Source organism: Peromyscus maniculatus, chromosome 3, assembly GCF_049852395.1.
Source record: "Peromyscus maniculatus bairdii isolate BWxNUB_F1_BW_parent chromosome 3, HU_Pman_BW_mat_3.1, whole genome shotgun sequence".
Taxonomy (NCBI): domain Eukaryota; kingdom Metazoa; phylum Chordata; class Mammalia; order Rodentia; family Cricetidae; genus Peromyscus; species Peromyscus maniculatus.
Genome location: NC_134854.1, coordinates 85,974,967 through 85,998,523, shown reverse-complemented (window position 1 = coordinate 85,998,523; position 23,557 = coordinate 85,974,967). Strand labels below are relative to the sequence as shown.

The following is a 23,557-nucleotide window of genomic DNA, read 5'->3' as shown; positions in this document are numbered from 1 at the left end:
AACACTAAATTCCTTTGTTATTTTAGAATTTCTTCAGCTTTTGACATATCTTCTACTTTCCCCGCACCAATCTGAAAAATCAGCTATTTCTCCAAGGATCTTTGGTTCCAAGATTTTGGAGACCAGTACAGTATTTAGAGACAGAGCTATGAATAAACAAATACATATATTTCAACGTATATTCACATTTAGAATAAACAATTTAAAGGAAAATGTAGGCAATTCAGCCGGGCGGTGGTGGCGCACACCTTTAATCCCAGCACTCGGGAGGCAGAGGCAGGCAGATCTCTGTGAGTTCGAGGCCAGCCTGGGCTACCAAGTGAGTTCCAGGAAAGGCGCAAAGCTACACAGAGAAACCCTGTCTCGAAAAAAACCAAAATAAATAAATAAATAAATAAATAAATAAATAAATAAATAAATAAATAAATAAATAAAAATAAAACCAAAAAAAAAATGTAGGCAATTCTCCAGGTTTTTTTTTTGAAGCAAAGTAAGTATTTTTATAGTTTCATTTTGCAGAAATATTTAAAGACAAAAAAAGCCCTTAAGTTTAGGAATTAACAATTTATGAAAATTTGTTTCATAATTGCATATGAAGATAGGAATAAGACAAAGTAAATATGCATAGTAAAGAATAAATATATTCTGACATAAAGGGAAGAAAGTGGATATATTTAGGATGGAAAGATAAGGTGTTATTAGGCATCATACTTGGTTAACAGAAGCTTTTACCCACTCCCAATCCAACACGTAGATTTTATAAACAAGGTGCTCTATTAATGGGCAGCTTTAATTCTTCAAACATATTTTTCCCATTTCCTTTTAGTCCAATGTAATTTGCCAATGACATTTTGATTTGCCATATCACCAACTTTTATCTCATAGACACCAAAGGAAGTATGGAAGAAGCGGCTACTCGAGATTTAATGTTGGTGATATTAAACTGAGAAGAACCCGATTTTCCTCTATAACTGATATGGAACGCAGCCTGTGCCTCTCTTCATGATGTATTTCACATCATGACATACTAGCTGACAACTAGAAACAATTATTTAAGAATATCCAATATAGATGAGCCAGGAAAATATGGTGCCACATAAAACATATCAGTTATAGAATACCACATAGTATATGATTTAACTTTTATGAAATGTATGGAGTTCAAATCTACAAAGACAGGCAGTAGATAAATGGTTGCTAAGGCTGTGGTATGGGACTGAATAGGTGGATTTAGCTAATTAATAATGGTTTTCCTCTAGTGCTGGTAAAACCATTCTAAATTAAGTCATGATTATGAATTACATATTTGAAAGGGTTAATGCCATGTTAAACAGTTACTACAAGAAGTATGATTGTGCATCATGAATGTCTGCTGAAAACAAATAAAACAAACTCCAAAAGTCTCTTTGCATATCAATGTTCACAATAGTTTTATTCATGGTATCTCCAAACTGGAAACATGTAGCTGTCTGTCAGTAAAAGAATAAATAGATATTACATGCTCTATTATATAACAAAATACAATCTGGTTATAAAAATAAATGAACATTTGACACAGATAAAAACATAGACAAACTGAAAAAAACATGCAAGTTCTAGAATGGAATGATTTGGAAGGTTCTGGAATATGTAAGAATAATCTATGACCATTCAAATCAGAGTAGTGGTTGTTTCCCTGGATCCTAAATTAGGTGAGGTGCCTGACAGATAAATGAAAATGAGTAAGGTAGGGATTTAGAGGAGGCTTGTGAACGCTATCCTACAACTTTCTAGGGTGATGTTTCTTTCTGGTTTTACAGAGGTGTGGGATACACATGAACATTCATTGCACAAATCAGCAATTCTTATTGTAGATCCATGGATTTCTAGAATCTTCTGTTTTAGGCACTATGTTAGATGTTTGAGACCTATTAGTGAGGCAAAAAGGTAAAGCTCATGCCCTATAGAACTCACAGTCTAGTATAGGAAATGAGCCAAACAAAATAAGCAAAGTATACCTTAGAAAGTGGTATTTGCTAAGAAAAATAATAAAATCAGGCAGGGAAATAGGAAATGTTAAAGTATGAAAAATATTGCATTTTAAAAAGGGTGATAGACATGAAATGATCCAGGGGACCAAAGGGGACAAAAGGGACAAGTACTGAAAAGGCAGAGGGGTATAGTGGAATATGATCATTGTATAGTATATATTTGTATGAAAGTGTCATCAAGTAACACATTGCCATGTAGAATGAATATGCATGATATATTTAGTCTTAGGCAGTTACAAAAATGATGCTCATGAAAGGATCTAGTGTGAAGATTACATTGACACAGACCTCAAAGATGGTGATAAGTAAGCCAGACACCTATATAGGAAACAACAGAAACAAGCAAAGAAAATCAATGAAAAGAACCTGCAAAGTCAGTAGAAATATGTAAGACACACTGAAGTCAAATAAGACAAGTTAGAAAGAAACCAAACTGGTAGACAGAGACGAGGTTGAAAAGATTATAATGCATGCCCTGAATAAAGTGGGGAGCCACAGTGCAGTGTCAGGTAGAAGAGTAGGTTCTATGGCATTTCCACATTAGAAACATCAAGAAAAAGGAATGTAGCTACAGAAAGGCAGACAGAAGACCCCCACTGAAGCCCAAGAAACAGATGCTGGTGGGCTGGCTGGTCTCAGAACACACAGAAGGTCCAAGGACTTGGAACTCTTGTAAAGAACCAATAGGACTAGACATTCAGTATAAGAGGATGAAAATGTCTAGAAGAATTTTAACTCTTCCTTCTGTGGTCTTGGGAGGGAAGTGTACAGAAACAGGAAAATATATGGAGAAGAATGATTTTAAGGCATCAAGACCAGGAGATTAGAAGAGCGAGTTAACTACCAGGTGGGACAGGAAAGATGCAGAGTGGAAGCTGCTGTTTTAGCTCTGGAAAAGGCTCTTGATTGGCAAACAGCATATTTCTAGATGATATACAAATATTGTGCTGAGCTCTTAGAAGTTCTGGCTCCTACATTGTTGTGCACAGTGTCCAGGACACAGTGTATAGAACCACTCCTCCCACAAGCAGAGAGATTGACAAACTGAAATTGGATGTAGGGCTTGTTTAAATTTTCACATAATTTTTATATGCAAAGCTCATAGCTATGTGTCCTTGATGTGTGAGCAGTGTGAAGGAGAACATTCATATTTTGAGTTGAAAAGCTGATGAAAGTGCCTCACAGCTTGACTGTAGTGTTTCACTGGGTATCATTCACAACTTTCCTGTAGACTAAATATTTTATATTCAGAATCAAATGCATGAAGTACTAAATGCAATCTATTTCTGGTATGACCAATACCAAAACAGCCCACCCATTTATGTATCAAATAGTGTATTCAAGCTTAAGGCACAAGTTGTAAGTCAACCAGGGCATATCATTGGCTTTGTGTTCTGGGAACAGGAAGCAATTAGAGAGAGTAATTAGTGAGAGTCTACTCTTTTTGTGACACTTATTCATTTTCTTTAAAAATACAAATTACATATCCACAGCAATAAACTTCCACTTCAAAGGTTAAAAAAAATAGAAACTGGGGAGTCATTCCACCCACAGCTTAGTGACTTTGAACTTCTTTTTACTTTTCCACATTTTAGTTTATACTTCCTCTGTTATTGTTAGTTACAAATTTTCTGCTACATTTAGGGTATGAATCTGGCAAGTTCTCAGGATCATGATTAGGCTGACTAACTAGTCAGCAGAGGACTTCAGATCTAACTCCTCTTCATCTATCTCAAAAGCCAAAACACTATATATTAAATTGAATATATTGTTTTAGGCTCTTAAGAAAATATTTAAGAAAGGATAATATGGAAGTTCTTTAGAATAATTGATAAATTCTCCTTAGTGTGGCATGGTATTTGTAACTAAATCAGGAAAGAATTGGATACAGAGAATGTAGACCCAGCATTCTTGAGCTAGTGCAATGTACATAATTAATTGTAGTCTATGGGACAATGCACATCTGTGTACCATGTGCACACACTGTACCCAAGCATCAGTCAGTAAGTTACACCAGTGGCAGCATTGTTCATCACACTTGCTTTTTGATAAGGTGAAGATGTTTTATAAGTCTGTCTTCATGTATTTAATCATTCCTTATTTCATTTACTATTTATTTCTTATTTTTTTTCTGCCTCCTAGTAGTTCTCTTCATGTTTCTATTAGGTAAAATATTGAAAAGGACACCAAACTTTGTCATGAAGATAACTAATATTGCTGAGTGTGATGGCACATGCATTTAATCCTAGCACTTGGGAGGCAGAGGCAGGTGAATCCCTGTGAGTTCCAGTTCAGCCTGGTCTACAAAGAGAGTTCCAGGACAGTCAAGACTATATAAAGAGACCCTGTTTCAAAACCAGCCAAAAAAAAAAAAAAAACACAAAAAAACAAGTAATGATGATGATGATGAGGAGGAGGAGGAGGAGGAGGAAGATGAGATGATATTTTCTTGCAGTTTTCTTTAAATGTCACAATCAGTGCAAAATTCCATAGTAAAACTTCAAGTTTTGAATGAAAACTAAAGTTGCCAGTGTTAAAAGCAAAGAGCAGTAGTGCTGATCCTTCTGTGTGTCATGAATCCTTAGCTTTGTATGTTTTTTAATTAAGTTCCTAAGGGAAGAGCTAACTTTACCTGTCTCTAGTCTGGTCCTATGTCTATCCTTCATGCCTTTTCCTCAGCTTCTAGACAAAATGTTAAGTAAGAATGTACAACTAGCTGGGCGGTGGTGGCACACACCTTTAATCCCAGCTCTTGGGAGGCAGAGACAGGCGGATCTTTGTGGGTTCGAGGTGAGGCCTGGTCTACAGAGCCAGATCCAGGAAAGGCGCAAAGCTACACAGAGAAACCCTGTCTCAAAAAAAAAAATGTACAACTAATCTTCCTACTAACCATATATACATATATAACACTAAATCATATATATATATATAAAACTAAATATATACAATACAATATATACACAGCTTAGTGTTATATATATGTTTAGCATGACAATTAGAATGATTATATATATGTATATATATACATATACATACATATATATATATATATAATAATTTGAACTGAGGTATGGCTCAGTTCATACACAAGGCAGAAGTAGCAAAGAATTCTCATGTCAATCTTTCTTAAATAAAGTAACATATTTTAGCTACATAAACACATGAGACTATGTGTGTTAGGTAAAAATCAATGAGTTTTGCCTATTTGTAAAGCATCATGCATACTGTGACATTTTAAAGAGAGTGACTAGGTTGCATCATTATGAAAGACATGCACAAATACCCCAATATCTTCAGGAGGTGCATCTTAGGAGGGTTCATGCATTAGAATCGAGGGATCTGAATACACAAATAGTCCTTGACTGATTTCTAATAAAGATGATTTTAGTCACTCATGTTGAAACACACACTAAGAACTAAGGTTAAAATAGCTTTTTAAGTTCAATTCACTGACGCTACACAACAATGACTTATTTTTTTTTTTTTAATGAGTTACTAGAGGCACTAGGGAGTGTGGGTATATAAATCCCAACCCAAGTAGAATATAATCTGGAGTGATAAACACCAGACAAATATAACAGTAAAATGAGATCAGATCTGAGGATGGATGTATTTAAGGAGTTCAGGGAAAACTCAATATTCCAGAAAGAAACTGGGTAAAACTTTTCAGTGTTTACTGATACAGAACTGGAAAACAATTAACCCATAGGTAGGAAAAGGAGGTAGTGGAATGAACTGAGGGATGAAAAGAGGAGAGCAATGCCTGATGGGAAAGAATGTGCAGGGGTGTAAAAGAAAGCCAAATAGAAGCACGTGAAAGGAAAAAGAAGGCGTCGGATCGATACCACAGGACAGGCTATTGGCATTCCTTGAGTGAAAATAATGAAGGAGCAAACTAGGAGTAAAGGAGTGAGTAATGCCAAGCCATAGAGACCTCTAAATGCCAGAGCAAACAATTCCAACTATGGTGGGACATTTAAAAGCTTTGGAGCTAAGATGGATCGCTGTTGGTACTGTGGTGAGAGAAGATTGATGTACAGAAGGGGAAAGGTACGTTAGTTGTTTCTACAGTCGCGGAGAGTAATAATGACATGAATTGCTAAACTGTGACGAAAAAAAAGGAAAGGTGAGAATTAATAGGAGAGAGGCTTCACAGGCAGCTTGGAGAGTCAAAGCAATTAATTCACTTTGTAAGAAAAATGCAGATAATAAAAATTCCTCTTCAGTTTCCAGTGTGTGGAACAGGCAGGGCATTGGTGCTGTTGAACTGAAATAAGAAATATGGACAGATAAGTATCAACTTGCTAAGAAAGATAATTAGCTCAGTGTCAGACATCAGGCTGGCAGGGGCTGGCAGGGCACCAGGTAGAGAAGCAGAGCGAGTGGATAAGTGATGTTTTCTTCTGACAGAACAGATGCCAGTACCATGGTGCAGCAACATTTGCCATTTGATGTATCCCTCACTTAACCTCAACTAGTTGATGAATTGCAAATGAAGAACAAAGACAGGGCAGGGTTTGTGTCTTGGTGCTTACAAATCCAGGCATGTGTGTGTTTATATTACTCTGTATTATTGTATATTGTATTACATGTATACATTATATATACACATATTTATTCCAAATACATATATGTACACACACATAAACACACATGAAATCCTTCACATATCATTCACATCAATGATAAAAAGCTTTTAGATTCCCTAGATGAATTCTCAGAAGATAACTTGTGAACAGTGTTTTCAGAATGTCCTGGATTACTTATAAATGTAATTATTGAGGGTCTATTCCAAGCTCAGTGACTTTTAATCCCTAAGTGTGAAGCTTGAGAGTAAGCATGTGGAACAGTCTGTCCAAAAGGTGATTCTTTAAAAGTTTAAGAAGTGTGAGAGCCTCTCAAATAGTGCTAAGAATTTTAGTTAGCTTTGGGGAACTGAGTCACAAGTTCTTTATCTGTGCTGGATGGGAAGAGCAAAAGATAGTGATAAGGGCTTTGGAATGAAGACATGCATATGTGCTAATTAGATATATGGACTCAGGTAAAGCACATCACCTTATTACATGTAAACTTTGAGGCTTTACAATCAATTAATCTAGAACAGCATCGTGTTCCCTTCTAGCTCTGTAATTGCAATTAATTTGGAGAAATTGGGTCATGGTCAGAGAAAACGTCAGGAAAACAAATTCTTGTTAATTGCAAATGACAGAAGGGTGAGTTTCTCACTGATGTGACACAACACTGGATGGACGCATAGATAGATAGATAGATAGATAGATAGATAGATAGATAGATAGATAGATAGATAGATAGATAGATATAGATAGATGATAGATAGAGATAGACAGACAGACAGATAGATAGATAGTGCTCAAGGCAAGATGGGAGGCTTATCTGGCTCTCAATATCAGGAGTATCCATCTCCAGAAGTATGGTTCATGTTTCTGTGCTCAAGATGAGCAGTGCATCAAGGATGAAGTGTGTCAGAGCAGAAATGTGCAAATCATGGCTATCAGAAGGCAGAGAGCTTTTGTGCTAGCTGTCTTCTTCTTTTCCCCCATTTACCTCCAGCTTATGCCCACATTGAGGGCATGTCTCCTCCCTCAGGTGATATTCTCTGGAAATGCTCTCACAGATAAACTCTGAAGAATGCCATATGAATCTCCTAGGCAATCCTCAATCCAATTAAATTGACAAGATTGCCATCACTCAACAGCATCAATTTTGATTTTCATTTGTTAAACTGTCCAAACCTCACTCCACATTCTGATTTGTGTCTCTTGATAGACTTAATCGATTGCCAGCTTTTTCTGGCTTAGAAAATCACTAATGTGGCAAGCTATTTTGTGGGAGAGATTAAAGCTTGTGTTTCAGGACTTTATATGATAAGCCAGCACAACTTAATTTTCTTTTTTTATTTTATAATTTAATTTAATTTTACATATCAGCCACGGGTTCCCTTGCTCTCCCCCGCTCACCGCCTTCTCCACAGCCCACCCCCCCATTCCTATCTCCTCTAGGGCAAAGACTCCCCTGAGGATTGAGTTCAACCTGGTAGATTCAGTCCAGGCAGGTCCAGTCCCCTAACTTAATTTTCTATTGGAATACATTTGAGAGACAATAATTTTTAAGTTTGTTACACAACATAGCACTTATTGAAATGTATATTAAAATTGATCATAATTTTATATATTTCTACATTCTCAACAGTGAAAGTGCCCACTCTTAATAAAATAGAAATATACAGGTCATAGGTAGGTAGGCATATGATAGATAAATATATATTGATGCATGTTATATATATATAACATATATATGATATATGATAACTAATACATTGACAGATGAAATACAGATAGATAGATAGATAGATAGATAGATAGATAGATAGATAGATAGATAGATAGATAGATAGATAAGAGATTGATTGATGGTGATGGCATATAATGATGAGAATAAAGAGAAATTGGAATTTTGTGTTGTGTTTGTATAAACAGGACTTTGCGATTAGGTGCTTTGGTGCCAAAGATGACACTATGGTAAACACTATGGTTCTTCTAAAAAATGTTTTTTAGAAACAAAATGATCATATGATACAGCAATTCTACTTCTGAATATAAAACCTTAAGAATTAAAAGGGAGAGTTCTAATAGATAATTGAATACCTGTGTTAATGGGAGTATTAGTCACAATGCCCATGAAGCAAATGTTTCTCATGTGTCCACTAATAGTGAAAAGACAAGCAAAATATAATACATGCATTCTAGCATAACATTTTCCTATCACCATCATAATGATAGTCTTTACTTTTTCCGGGTAGCCATGGCAACTAATTGAACAAAACAAAACAGAGATGGCTGTGGAAATGGCAATAATACTCCCTGGCAGGAAGAAGAAGAGGGCCACAGAACCTTCAACTGGGATTTCACCGTTGTTCCCTTCTGCTGGCCTATATATTGCTCCAAGTGGTCTTGGGAGATGCTATTGTGTACAGACATGGAAAGTCAGCTGAAGGTGGACTCTATGATGCAGCCTCCACAAGGTCACCATCCTTGTCATGCTGGAACCTTTCAGTGATGCACCTACACTCTTTTAAGCAACCCTCCACATATGTTCTGTAAGTAAGCCCAATAAACCCATTGCTTCGACAAGTTGGACTTTGTACTTTGGCTTGCCATTGGTACTTTATCTGGAGTGAATAGACATTTGTTCACGTATTCCCCAGAAAAGCTAAGACAACAACATGAAGTGGATACAGTTCAACCTTAAAATGAAAGATAATGTTGACACATGTAGTGACATGGATGGATGAACTGTCAGGATACTTTTCTAAGTGATATAAGCCAGTCACAAAAGGACAGATACTGTATGGACCCATTTATATGTGATATTTAGAACAATCAAGTTCATAGAGATGAAAGGTAAAGTGGTAAATGATAATGGACTGGGGGCAGGAATAATGGGGACTTAATGCAGTTTTAGTTTTACAAGACAAAGCTCAGAAAAGGTATAATCGTTGTATAACAATGTGAATCTATTCACTATCCTTTAACTGCACACTTAAAATACCGAAGATGCTAAATTTTATGTCACTTGTACTTTAGCCCAGTTTAAAAATTAAATTAAACCTTTTGATAAAAATGTATGGGATCAACAAGATGATTCAGTGGGTAAAGTCATCTGGTGCCAAGTCTTTGAAGAACTGAGTTGAATCTTCCGGTCCCACATGGCAGAAAGAGAGAACTGCAAGTTGTCTTTTGACCTCCAATGTGACGTACACACACACACACACACCACACAAACACACCCCATATATATACAAAGTAGTACAGTTTAAAAGTTTATGCTAAATATTATTAAAATATTAATATGATGTGACCAAATTATACTGCAAACTCCTTATGATTTCAAAAGTGAATATCTATCATAGTTGCTGATTTATTGAAAATCTATCTTGCATTTAGAGACTCTGATATCTGTTACTATGTTTAACAGAGGATTTTATTTTCTACCAAGGATAAGCATGATTTTATACTGTAACACATTTGTAGCTCCAAATACTCTTGAGGCATTCACTCTTTATTTAGTTATTTCTCAGGCTGAGCTGGTGCTATACTGTAGAGCTATAGAGGATTTTGCAAGATAGATTGATTTAAAATAATGAAAATAATAGTTACAGATATTTAATGAGTGAGGAGAATTTGAAATCAGAAGCTTTAGTGCCTCAAACGACAATGAATTTGGAAGTGTAAAGAGAGAAATATAGGCTGGTGATCACTGCCTTTGTGCTTCATCTGGAGAACTGAATTAAGCAGTTGAGAAGAAAATTGCAGTATAACAAAGAACTCATAAATTAGATGAAGTGGAAGGGAGGGAGAGGGGATGGAAGGAGGAAAGGACTTGTTATGTATTTGAAGGGACAACTAGAAGCTGAGGCCTACAGGGCACAAATGGTGTCTATACAGGTTTCTGACTACCACTGAGGGATCAGATATTAAAAATGCAAAGAGCATGTTAAAGGCACTTTGTGCAAGGGAAACAAGCAGACAAGCAGGATAGCCTGACATCTTCATTAGAAAATACTCATAGAGAATTATTTTAAACTGTTGAGGCTTATATCACCGTATATCATGTTTTAAAATCCTTGTTTCTCTTCAGTCTCATAGAAGTGCAAACAGTGAATGGTTTAAAGATGTATTTACAGAACCACTTCTTTTTTCCCCTGCTCTTTGCAAAGTAAATGCCGTTCTGTAAAAATGCTGGCTGCTAAAAGAAGTGTGTTCTGAAGTGCACGCTAGGGCATGTGGGTTTACATCAGAAAGTGACTAAACACCATTTTCTGCCATTGTTCCCTGGCAGCAGAAGTGTAGATGTGGGAATGACCAGGGAGATGAGAGCATCAAGGGTGAAGGGAAGACTATCAAAGACAAAAGATTTCTGCATTATTCATATTGCAAAAGAGCTGGGCCAGGTGCCACAGGGTAGATCCCTGGTTAGCCAGGAAGCTGGGGCAGGATTTCAAGTTCAAGACTTGCCTGGGTTACAGAGTGGTTCCAAGCCAGACCTTATTTTTAAAACATCTGTTTTTAAATATAAAAGGAGAGGGGCTGGAGACACAGCTCAGTGGGATAGTTTGACACAGAATGGGAGCCCCTGGGTTCAATCCACAGTAACACAACAGAGACATTAAATTTATAAAACTGTAATAGAAATGGACAAGTAAAGATTTGCAGTATATACCTTTGAAAATGTTCAATTTCACAAAAACATTCAGAATATAGAAAATTGAGGTGAAAAACTATTCATCATTTCCACCAAATGAAAAACAAAATAGCTCTAATGCCACTTAATTCTAAATTTCTGGCAGGAAGTGAGGGGAATATATGTTCGTATGATTATTCACAGTAGGGATTGGTATGTCTTTAGAGACCATGTTACATAACTATAAATATGCAAATGTGATTGACCTCCGACTTACAGTGCCACTTTTAGGACTATGTCTATAAAAAACTAGCACAAAATGCATGTTTATTATTGCTGTTTTGAGGATAAAGTAAACTTCCATGCATTTAACAAGTTCATGGGCTATTTGGAAGGTATAGCAATGGTGTACAGGTCATATATTCTAACCTGAAACAAGTTTATAATATAGAAATTTAAAAAGATAAAGGCACAATGTGCCTTTTTTGTTAAGATAATCCAAATATGAACCAGGGACCAACAAGAGGGCTCTGTAGTCAGAAGGGCTCAGTGCCAAGTCTGATGACCTCGTCTGATGACCTGGGTTCAATCCACACAGTGGAGGAAGAGAACCCACTCTAGCAAGTGTCCTCTGATCTTCATTCAAGAATGGTGGCAGGTGGCATGCACTTTCCACAAACACACAAATAAATAAATATAAGGAAAAACATGACTCAAGCTAAAATCCTTGATGCATATGTGAACTTATTTGTATACACCGTCTGATTAAAGGGACAGGAAACGTGAGAAAACCACGTGCCCCACTGTCAGTGGACGCTGACCCTGGGGGTAAAACGAGGTGAGCAAAGTGAACCGATTTTAGAATTCTAGTAGGATTATGAGTTTATTTTTCCCAGCAGAATTTTTAGGAATACATGGCATTTTCCAATTTGCAAAAGGTTTAAAGTAAGAACTGAGCAAACGGTCAGTGTTATTAAAGTACTTCCTGTCCAAGAATCCCTGAGCACAGTGGGGACTCTGAAGTCAAGAGTTCCTAGGCAGGTTTTCCGCTTGAGTTCAAGAGTGTGTGTTGAAGCAGCCCTAGCCACAGACTCGTGGGGCTCCCAGGAGGAAACCGTCATTGTTGCAAGAAGTCAGTGAGTAGACGGCATAGAACTGAGAGTGGTTAATGAGAAGAACTTGAGTCAATAAGGATTCTGTCCTGGCTTCAAAATCCAGTTTTCACTATGAAAAAGAGCAATCTGAAGACCATGCACTCTGACAAACAGTGTCATCCTTACACACACATGGCACCTCATTATTTTGATCAGCATCTACTCCACACACATTTTTTTTTCCTCTGAGCATCAAGACAAGAACATAGCTGTAGCCTGGTTTGTGTGCTCCAGAATCTGACATACTGAAACACCAGTGAATATTTAAGAAGTTCTTAACTCTAGATTTCTCCTTCTCTTTTTGAGTAGATACAGAATCAACACTGAATTTTATGCAAAAATCCACAAGGGTTATTAACTAAAATAAGTCTTAAAGAGAGCGATCAGAAATACCCATCAAACGCAAGAGATGGACTACGAGACTGCAGAATGACTACATGGATGCTGCCTCTCTCTTTCTCCCTCTGCCTCTCCTCTTTAGACTGTGTGATTACTAACACCTACATAAAAACTCTGATTTCTGGAGAGACTGAAAACACACCAATGCGATCCAAGCTGAGGCTGTGGGAGTGGGGGCGGGGCTTGTGCTAAAGTGAATCACATTGTTTAATGCCATCATTTGGCAAGACTGCAAAAGTAGCTAGCACATTGCCAGCTCCAAGCCCAGCACTGTGACAACCCACTGCTTGGCCTCTCACAGCCCAGGGCTGCTTAGTTTTTCTCAAGGAGTGTTCAGCTTGATGATTCTTTTTTTTTTTTTTTTTTTTTTTTTTTTTTTTTAATAAGGACCTACGCCAGATTTTAAAGTTATACACCCAGTCCGTTTATCACCAAGTTGTTCACTGAAACTCATTTGATCCATCTTTCAGCTTCAGGCTTATTATGTTTACTCTACTTTGGCATTTCCACTCAATGCCAAATGATATTACAGAGCTGGAAGAGGAGGGGAAGGGAATAACTAGAAAAGAAAATATGGCTCCCATGGGTTAGTGGTACCTAAGACCAAGATTAAGTATAAACACAATTGTACCGTGGTTGATATTTGTGTTCTATACATGGGCTTTCCCCTGCTTTGTATAACTTGGTCTGTATGTATTCACTTCTTAAAGTCTAGCATTCATTAGCTAGTCTCCATCCTAGCCCCCAAAATCTGAGCAAGCAATGCACTCTAACCTTGGCTACTTATAGAACAAAGCTGACCAGGCCTTTTACCCTGATGTCTTGGGGGTCAGAGATGTTCACATCCCAATATGCCCCTGCAAACATGCACATCCATCTGGCACTCATGGTTCAACATCTCATCATTCCTTGTTTAGAGCCACAGATATGTTTGGCTTTGTTTGCTCACCATTATGCCAAGCCCTAGGTTCCTGGATCATTACTTATATATCAGTGATATGGGTGGACACATAAGCAGATTTTAAATAGCTCTCCAGATACTTTCAGGAGTTACATCATCAGCACAATCCATGGGTTTAGGGAGATTGTATAATTATCATGTGGGAATTCTCAAGAGAGAAAGGTGATATAGTGAACAGTGCTGAAAGTGTTGGAAAAATGAGACCATCTTAGGCAAACCAAAATGCATGGTTCCCGGACCTATATCCCCCATTTGCTCTTTGAAGACTTCTTCTACCTTCTTTTGCTCATTAGGACCTGCTTCTCCTCTGGGGAACTGTGAGGCTTCTACTTGTCTCACTTGGTGCTGTTTTCCTTTGCTACAACATTCACACCATCAGGGTGGATTGGAACCTTTTCATTATTCCAATACTCCTGGATGCCTGCCACTGACATCCTCTAGTCTTCCAGCTCCTGTCACCAGACTGTACTACCTGCTACTCATCTGCTCATCCCCTCAGCTCTCCTTGGTTTTACTATATGGTTTTCTGTCACTCTTCTGTGTGCCAGCTCTCTGTGTATTTTTGGATCTAGACATTCTTTTCCGGTAACTGATTTCCCAGTCTCTTGTCATCCTCATTGCCAAAGAGTGCTTTTCTTTTTATTCCAGTCAAGCACTCCCCCACACCGTGCCATCTTTAAACACAGCAGCAGCGCTCTTAATAATCTCAATTTCAAATGTGTCCTCTCAGAACCAACCTCATACTACTTTGAACTCTATTATTCTAGCCTACAGAACCCATCATCCCCTCAGTCTCATTCTGACCTGTAATTGATTGTTCCTACCATCTTCTTGGTGTCCTTAGTTTTCCTTTGTGATCACATTCATATGCAGATCAGAATCCATGACAGTAATAATAATAATCACTTGTTTTGCATAATCAACTCTGTTGTCCCTGTTGTTTTTTCTGATACTTATTTATCTGACACCAGATCTGGTGAAATTTACCATGCCCACTCCGTGTTTACTCTCAGGCAGCTGAACAGGACAGACAGAGGGACTAACTGTGCTGATGTACTGCATTACTAGTTGCATCCACCATTGTAAAATAATGCTTAGTCTTATCTAGGAAGTCTGCTGACCCTAAGTTTCTTCCATTTTCCAGAATTTCCATCCCTATTCCTTTATTCCCCAAATTTCCAAACTAAGACGAAGACCTAGGTTCTTGTTTATTTGTGTAAATAAAAAATAGTAATAAATGACCTCTGTGTTCCTGTCACCGCATCCTTCTATCACCCACATGTGTGTCTGTCTGCTGCCTCTTCTTTCTTCCAGTTTTGGATGGATTGTGCTAATCCTCAGTCCTCCAGTTGGAATTTACAAAGTATCTCCTACTTACGTTTTCCAGCAATTCTGTCATCTCTCTTCTGAAACATGAATTTCCTTCCTACTTACAATCCCTTCACTCTACAGACATGGTACCCATCTACATTAGGGATTTCTCAAAAAGTCCCTAAACCTGGATGGGTGGCAGTGGCACATGCAGTACTCAGGAGGCAGGGCCAGGCAGATCTCTGTGAGTTGGAGGCCAGCCTGGGCTACAGAGTGAGATCCAGGACAGGCACCAAAAACTACACAGAGAAACCTTGTCTCAAAACCAAACCAAACCAAAACAAACAGTCCCTAAACCTCTCATCCCTCTCAGAAACCACTTGTCTCAGCATCCTGTTAGGCAAACTTTTCAAAATACGTGTCTACTAGGATTGGGTGTCATTGCTATAGCACTTCTTACCATGGAAGAGGCCCTGCGTTCTACCCCAGAGGAAAATAAAGCAGCTTTTTCTTCCTCTACTTTTTTTTTTTTTAAGCAAGAAGTGTAGTTTTATTTTCTCTATTATGTGTAAAACAATTAGGGCCAACATTTTAAAACAAAAATGAAGAAGCCCCACTCCCTGTGGGGGGAAAATGACATTGAAATGGGGACAGAGCTGTGGAGATGGGTCAGTACATTAGCCCCGATGAGCTAGAGCAGCTCTGACTGGTCCAAGAAGTGAAGATACGGGAAGGACATAGGAGGGAGGCAATGGATGACAGTTTACTAAGCACGTGGGCCCCGAATGGACAAGGTGGAAGTGGGAGCCGTGGAGTGAGTCTGGGTGGAGGGAGGGGTCCCTGCTGGTAGTCATAGGGAGGGGTTCTCAGAGGACCAGTGTATCCATGAGCGGACTTCAGTGGAGGAGGCCCATGCATACTGTGTAGAGGGATGGGACGTGCATGACCCACGGGAGATGTAAAAGGAGGCTCCGGTCGTGGCATGCCCATCAGAGGAGGTCCAGGATGAGGCATTCCCGGAGGTGGCTCGGGTGTTGGCTGCCCCTCAGAGTCTAGAGGCCCACCCAGCGTGAGTGTCCTAGGCCATGGGGGGGCTATGGTGAGCCAGCTACATTGGGGAAATCCCTAGATGGTGCATCCCACCTGGTAGGACTAGATGAGGATGTGAATGACCGTGACTAGGATGCCCAGCTCCTGGAGTTTCTACTGCTGGGGGGAGCACGTCCTCCAGCTCCAGCTGGCATAGGTGGTAGGGGCATGGCTGTGGGTATCCCAGGAGGGAGGGCTCCAGGAGGCGGCACTGGAGGTGGGAAGGAGCCATGAGGAGGCATGCCTGGTGGGGGAAGCCCAGAACCCAGGGATGAAACCACAGGACTCGGGACACAGGGTGGAGGGGGTATATCTGCAAACAGCTGATGAGGGCAGTCAGCCTGGAATAGTGGGTTCTGGGCTGCTAGAAGTTGTTCAGCTGCTGAGCCATGACACTTGCCCATAGAGTCCTTCTTGAAGGTATAAGACACAGTGATAGGGTGATGATGAAGTTATGGCTCATTCATGGCTACAGTTGCTGTATCCAAAGCATCAAATAAAGCAAAATTAATGAAGGCATAAATCTCGGAGTTGCCTGTTCCAGGGTCCTGCATAATTTTGGGGATGGTAAGATGACCGCAAAGATGCTGAAAGAATCATGAATCAGCTTCTCATAGATTTCTGGGTCCAGGTTCCCAAAGAAAATGTTGGCTCCTACATTCAGGTTTTTGTTGTGAGCTGAAGCCTTTGCCCACTCCTATCAGCTTCCCATAGAGTTTGATCATATTCATAATCTTAGTGCATAATCAGCATCTTCCTCACTCAAGAATTCAACAAAGTCATAGCCTTGCTGCTTCATCAAAATGTAACTTCAGTCAGATTACATTTCTGTTAAAATCCCTCTTGAGCTTCCTAATCCTCGTAGTTGAAAGCCAAATCAGAATATTCTAGACAGTCCTGCATTACTATGAAGTAAACTCTACTATGCACAAGAATCATTCTCAAATCTTGTAACCAAGGTCCACTTTCAGAGGACTTGGGTGGGGCTGAGAGTCTGTGTTTATCATCAACTCTGGGGTGGGGTGGGGCTCTTGCTGTCACCTCAGAGGGCCGTGCTATAAAGAAGAAGACCCTGTGTGACTTCCTCCACTTCACCTTTTGATTTTCTAACTCTCTGCTCTCGATGAATCTCTGCTACAGATGCTGGAGGTTTACTTCACCAGGTCACATTCCCTTTCATAGTCTAGGAAAATCCAGGCATATTGCCCACCTTGGAACCTTTGCACTGGCTGACTCTCTGTCTAAAAATATTTTGCCTAGAAACACACCACTATTTCTCAATCTCTCTCTGTGTCTCTCTTTGTCAGTTTCTCTGTCTCCCTTGGCCCCCACACACTGCTTCAAGTTTTTATTCCAGTGTCTCCTTCACAGTGAAGCCTTCCTTGGTTACCAGATCTAAGGAGCTGGAATAACAGCTCGTCCACACCCCAAAGCTCTGCACTTTCCTTCTCTTTAACTTTCCTCACTCCTGAACACACAATAGTTTTTTTTTTCTTTATTGTCTGCCTCCCTTGCTAGAAGGTTAACTCCAGGGAAGCATTTGTTCCCATTTCTCTTCACCAATGTGACAACTGCCTGATACACAGAAGGTACTCAAAAATAACCGTTCACTTCCTGAAAAAAATTCTCAGTTGCATTTCCCAAATCATATCTTTTGAATACTTATGCAAAAATCCCCAGGCAGAACACAGCAACATATTAGTTTTAGTTTAATTAGGATGGCTCAGTCCACGTGACTGTCTTACAAGAATATGAACTCTCCACTTACTGTTCGTTTACACAGATGTCTCTGGCACAACAGAACAAAGATACCTAAGGGGATCAGGTTATGCCTTCCAGGAGGGGAAACTGGTAGCTCAATTAAGAACAAGTAGCGCCCAAGACATTAATGAGATCTATTCAAAGTTATAGATTGTGAGGACTGTTCTACCCAGCGACGCGGGTTTCTCTGTGAGGCAGTTACTGCAGATATGGATTTCTGTTAGAGATACAGCTGAAGGACTTTTTTTCTTTTTTCTTTTTCCTGCCTCCACAAATTAGAAAGCAGTGACAGTGAAGAGGAAGCAGCTATGTGAGTTGTGCAAGGCCAGTTTTTGGACAAAGAACCAACAGTCAGGCTTCGTGTCTTACAGGTCTGGATTTCAGAACCTTCGATGAACTTCGACAGATCAAGGAGGTTATTGTTCGGTGGTTGATTTTCCTTTTTTAGTAAAACTTGCCTTAAACCTTACAAACTGAACCCAAATACACTTTATTATTACGGCCAATCCTGTAGCCAGTCAATTTTCAGCTGCTTCCAATTTGGGGAAAGAAATTTACAAACGCATTTGGCACAGGTTTGCTTACTCATCATGTCAGTCCTCATTACCCTTCCATAAAAGGCAGAAGACAACGTCTCAGGACTGGACTTCCTCTAACTTTCCTAATCAGCCAACTCTCAGGAAATAGAAATTGCTTTCTACTTCTCATACTGTGCTTCTTTTTTTATTATACCATAATTATAAATTAAAGGAGGAAGCAGTAAATGATAGAGTTTTGTAGCTACAAATTCTTCATGTGTCTATTCTCTTGTTAATCTCCCAAACTATCTTAAAAGATAGGTTTCTGCCTCTGCTCATATTATTTATTGAAGCTTTACATATGTCATATTATTTCATCTTTATTATTTACATATCTTTAGGTTTTGGAGATGGAATCTTGCTATGTACCCTAGGCTGGTCTAGAACTCACAGTTCTCCTGCTTTTGTCTCCCAAATGCTGCGATTACAGAAGAAAATCAACATGAGTGGCTTTATTTAATGTTGACAAAACCTGTGTAACCTAGGAATTCTTATCATCATGATGAAACTCTCAAGGCCCAGGGAGATTCTAAAATATACGTGACTATTTACAGAATTTATTCAAAAAAAATCAAGCTATCCTCAAATCCAGGATGTGAGGACATCTCAGCTCATGTTTTTTTTCTTCCACTGGGATTATTATTGTCAATGAGTGAAGTGAGAGACATTGAGAAAAAACTATGAATTGTACATTGTCTCTTCACTCTATTAAAAAAAAACTTATGATATCTATCACCATTTAAATCATGTTTTATATCTCTTTTGTCTTCCTTACCAGACTCCAGCTCATGAGCCCAGTGACCTTTTCTGTAATGCTGAACAAATCTCTACTTCATATCTAGGGGCCTGGTACATAGCTAGTATTTAACAAATATTTGGAAAAGGATACACTGATGCATGAGTGACTGCATATGTTGGTTTTAAAATACTTTTTTGAGATTATATATGTCTGATGAAAGAAAATGTACTCTCTCTGGGCAGCTTTCCCTACTGAAATGTAGTACAATTACAAAATATGAATTTTTATCTATACTAATCTTCAAAAATAATATTTCTGTTTTTCTGCAATAGAAGGTGATGCTGGGGGATGACTGAGGGCTTCATCTACACTGAATACACACTCCTGTGTGAAAGTACTCCTCCTGGCCTGTAAGATTCATTTTTGGTGGCCAATAATATGAAGGAAACTTATTTCTTCCAACCCTTTAAAAGACTAATAAGAAGCTCAAATGAACTCACATTCTGTGAGTACCTACATGATAAACCCAAAACATCCACCCTTTTCTCCTTCCCTCAGTATACATGCTTAACCACACACTGGTCCACAGTCCACTCCTAGCCTTCTACTCTGTCGATGCCATGTTAATCTTCCAGGAGCCAATGGTCCTTTTGACAAAGACAAGAAAAGTCATATTTCATTTTTTTTTTTTTGTTTTTTCGAGACAGGGTTTCTCTGTGTAGCTTTGTGTCTTTCCTGGATCTTGCTCTGTAGACTAGGCTGGCCTCGAACTCACAAAGATCCACCTGCCTCTGCCTCCCAAGTGCTGGGATTAAAGGCGTGCACCACCACCACCACCACCACCACCACCACCACCACCACCACCTGGTGAAAAGTCATATTTCCAATCAACACTTTGGTCTTTAGATTTGGCCAACACTTTGGATTTATATAATGAGGGCAAAGACATCAGACAATTCTCTAAATAGATCAAGATCATGCATTTCCTTCCTTAAAGGCTACTCCTGACATGCTAAGAATATTCACATTCTCATAAGCATTGTTAATATTTGTAAAGAAGATGACATAATCAGCATCCGTTCTCAAGACAATGACACCAATATGGCCTCAGCAAAGATGATTTAGGTTGATCCCAGAGGCTGAGAGCCATACTGGAACAGGAATAATAAAATCCTCCTCCAGCAGTGTACTTGCCCTCTGAGCAGGAAGCTCAGACTTGGGGTCAGAATTATTCTGATATGGAAGGTCATAAAGAAAAAGTGAGCATTACTATTTCTGTTATTGATATTCATTCATTTGTTTGTTTGTTTATTTGTTTATTCAATGATCACCTAATGAATGCCAACCAGAGTAAGCCACTGGTTATAATTTTAAGCAAAATTTACCCAGTTCTTTCATGGAGGCTATTGGGAGCTGAATTGCTTGTGTATGTTTATAAATAAACTACATCCAGAATGAAGAATAGCTCTTATTTTTTTAAATATGTGTAAAAGCCTTTCTAAGCCTTTTAAATATATCTACTTCTAAATGGTGGTTATAGAAAAATAAGCAGATAAAGATTTTCACCTTGGAAAACAGAAACAGTCATTCACAGGAATTGTATTTGTGGACAAGATTAAATTTTTCTTCCAAATAGCTTTAGATAATCACAAGCAAAGATAAAGTTTTAGTCTTAAAAACAAATGCTGTGTAGAAAGCACCTTGAGTCATTTAAATGAATTGGATAACATGAATGATATTTGGAATGGGATTTGGGAAAACTTATTTAGTCATCGTGTTTGTAAGTCCTTAATCCTTTTCTGAACAAAATGACAGCATCAGCTTTTAGTTTTGGATTTCCAAGGGGAAGTTATTTCCAAGGGAAAGACATCACAGGGGACCTAGAATTTTCCCTATGAGAATACGAGTTGCATGAGACCTTCCTTAAAACAATAAAAATATAATTTACCTGAAAATTCATTGTCAGAATTATAATAAAAGAGAAAAAGAAATGTCAACTTAGCCATGACCATGTTGAAGACAATCTGCTAAAGACTATGAATGAAGTGCATGGTACCTTTTGGATGCCTGCTTGGGACTCCAGAACATTGTTCTCTGACCCATTGCTTCGGTTGATCATTCTCCACATCTGGGAATACATGCTGTCCCTCTCAAAAGGATTCAGCCCCTTCATGCGGACATGCTGATACACTGCAGAGTCCAAGACTGTGCCGTAAGGGATGTCTGTTTGCTTGGACAGATCCTGAAGAGACCTTGGTTATTGGGAGAGAAGAGAGACATAAGAAAGAGTGCTGAGTATTGTTACGTAGAATACAACTGAAGGAACAAAAGGGTCATTCACCCAAAGCCAGACACGAAACAACTTTTCTTAACTTCTGGTTTCTTAATATTGAAATATAATGTTTAAGAAGAACTGCTTTAAGTTACAGACCGCAAGTTATCAAGATACAACATCATCAGCAAAGTGAAGGTGAAGGTTTTAGTACTAATGCTTTCGCTGTGTGTAGAGGCTTCATGGGGGAAAATTGAGCTATCTCATCAAAGTAGAGGCAAATTAGTAGTGACAAATTAAGTTGTTCGTCTGTCTCCCTGTGTGACAAGGCTTTAAAGCTTTTATAACATAATTGTGTTTTACATAAACAGCATGTTTTGAAGTCTAATAAATATGTAAAATCTAGTATTTATGATAGACATTAGTGCATGGATAATATATAATGACAAGCAAGTGACATATATTATCCACACTGGAATGCCTTACATTCAGAACTATTTCACCCAAGTTCCAGATAAGATGGGTTATGAGATTAAATGGGCAGTGTGACATAGCCAATGAGGAACAGAGCCAGGATTCAAATACAGGGCATGAGACCCTGAAGGTCATGTTTCCACTTGAAGGTGCTGGTGTTTCTCTGTTTCCTTGGTTATATTTTTTCTAGTGTGTGTGTGTGTGCGTGTGTGTGTGTGTGTGTGTGTGTGTGTGTGTGTGTGTGTAGAAAAGGGTGAGGGGGGAAAAGAAGAAAACTGGGAAAGGAAGAAGACAAGGATGAGCAGAGCAAGGAAATAGACAAAGACAGTTAAAAGACTGCTTTGGTCAGTTAGGGCTGTCTCTTGACCATTGCCAGTAATCTATTGTGGAGGAATTTTTGTGGATTTCTGTGGACCTCTCTAGTACTTTGCTTCTTCCTATTCTCATGTGGTCTTCATTTATCATGGTCTCTTATTCCTTGTTCTCCCTCTCTGTTCTACTCTGGTGATAGGATGGCCAAACACCCTAATTGTTGTGCTAGAAACCTCATCCAATGTTGAGGGAACTGGATGCAGAGATCCATGGCCAGGCCCCAGGTAGAGCTCCAGGAGTCCATTTGGCAAGAAAGAGGAGGGTTTGTATGAGCGAGAATTGTTGAGACCAAGGTTGGAAAAAGCACAGGTACAAATAGCCAAACGAATGGAAACACATGAACTATGAACCAATAGCTGAGGAGCCCCCAACTGGATCAGGCCCCCTGGATAAGTGAGACAGATGATTAGCTTGATCTGTTTGGGAGGCATCCAGGCAGTGGGACCAGGACCTGTCCTCAGTGCATGTGCTGGCTGTTTGGAACCTGGGGTTTATACAGGGACACTTGGCTCAGCCTGGGAGGCGGGGACTGGACCTGCCTGGACTGAATCTACCAAGTTGAACTCAATCCTCAGGGGAGTCTTTGCCCTGGAGGAGATGGGAATGGGGGATGGGCTGGGGGGTAGGCACGGGGGCGGGGGGGGGGGAGGTGCGGGAGGGGGAGAACAAAGGAATCTGTGGCTGATAGGTAAAATTAAATTAAATTATAATAAAATTTAAATAAAAAAGACTGCTCTGGTTAAATTCAGGTGGGACACATTTCATGCTGAATATATTTTCAGTTTTTATGATAATACTCCAAAATTTCAAAACAATCTTTGAGCTAGAAATAGCATTTCTTTGTCTAAGGTTATATGGCTAGTTTCCTTGATTTTTTTTTTTTAAGAAAAATCTATTTTTTATTTCCAGGTAAGATTGTAGAATAGAAGACAAGTAATTCCAGTGGCTGATTATAGTTTGGGAACTACAAGGAATGGGAATACTTAATGACTCCATCTGCTACTTCTCCAAATCTTGGGTTTGACTTGATCATCACTCAAACTGTCCTCACCCTTGTTCCTTCCCCTTCATTGTGTCTTTCTAACAGTGTACAACAGCTGACTCTCTCACCTCTGTAAACACCTCATCTTTCTAATAAACAGGACTTCAGGAGGCCAGCAGTGGCTACGCTACCTTCCTAAATCATGACTTAGGGTGAGAGAGCTGTCAAGTCCCA

The 23,557-nt window shown here is 39.0% G+C and overlaps 1 protein-coding gene, 1 long non-coding RNA gene and 1 pseudogene across 3 annotated transcripts in view; 1 reads left to right on the top strand and 2 right to left on the bottom strand.

Moving 5' to 3' along the window:
• Positions 1–23,557, bottom strand: part of Grid2 (glutamate ionotropic receptor delta type subunit 2) — a 1,417,491-nt gene that overhangs the window by 222,032 nt on the left and 1,171,902 nt on the right. For both annotated transcript variants that reach the window (XM_042273420.2, XM_042273418.2), the window contains exon 13: positions 21,280–21,475. In XM_042273420.2, coding sequence (XP_042129354.1) covers positions 21,280–21,475 — 196 coding nt within the window. The remainder of the gene's footprint in view (positions 1–21,279; positions 21,476–23,557) is intronic.
• On the top strand, positions 1,623–9,194 carry LOC121828003 (uncharacterized). The gene is made up of 2 exons (XR_006070386.2): positions 1,623–1,691; positions 8,851–9,194. It is a non-coding gene; the product is annotated as an uncharacterized LOC121828003 (long non-coding RNA).
• Positions 15,726–16,944, bottom strand: LOC102917169 (splicing factor 3B subunit 4 pseudogene; annotated as a pseudogene).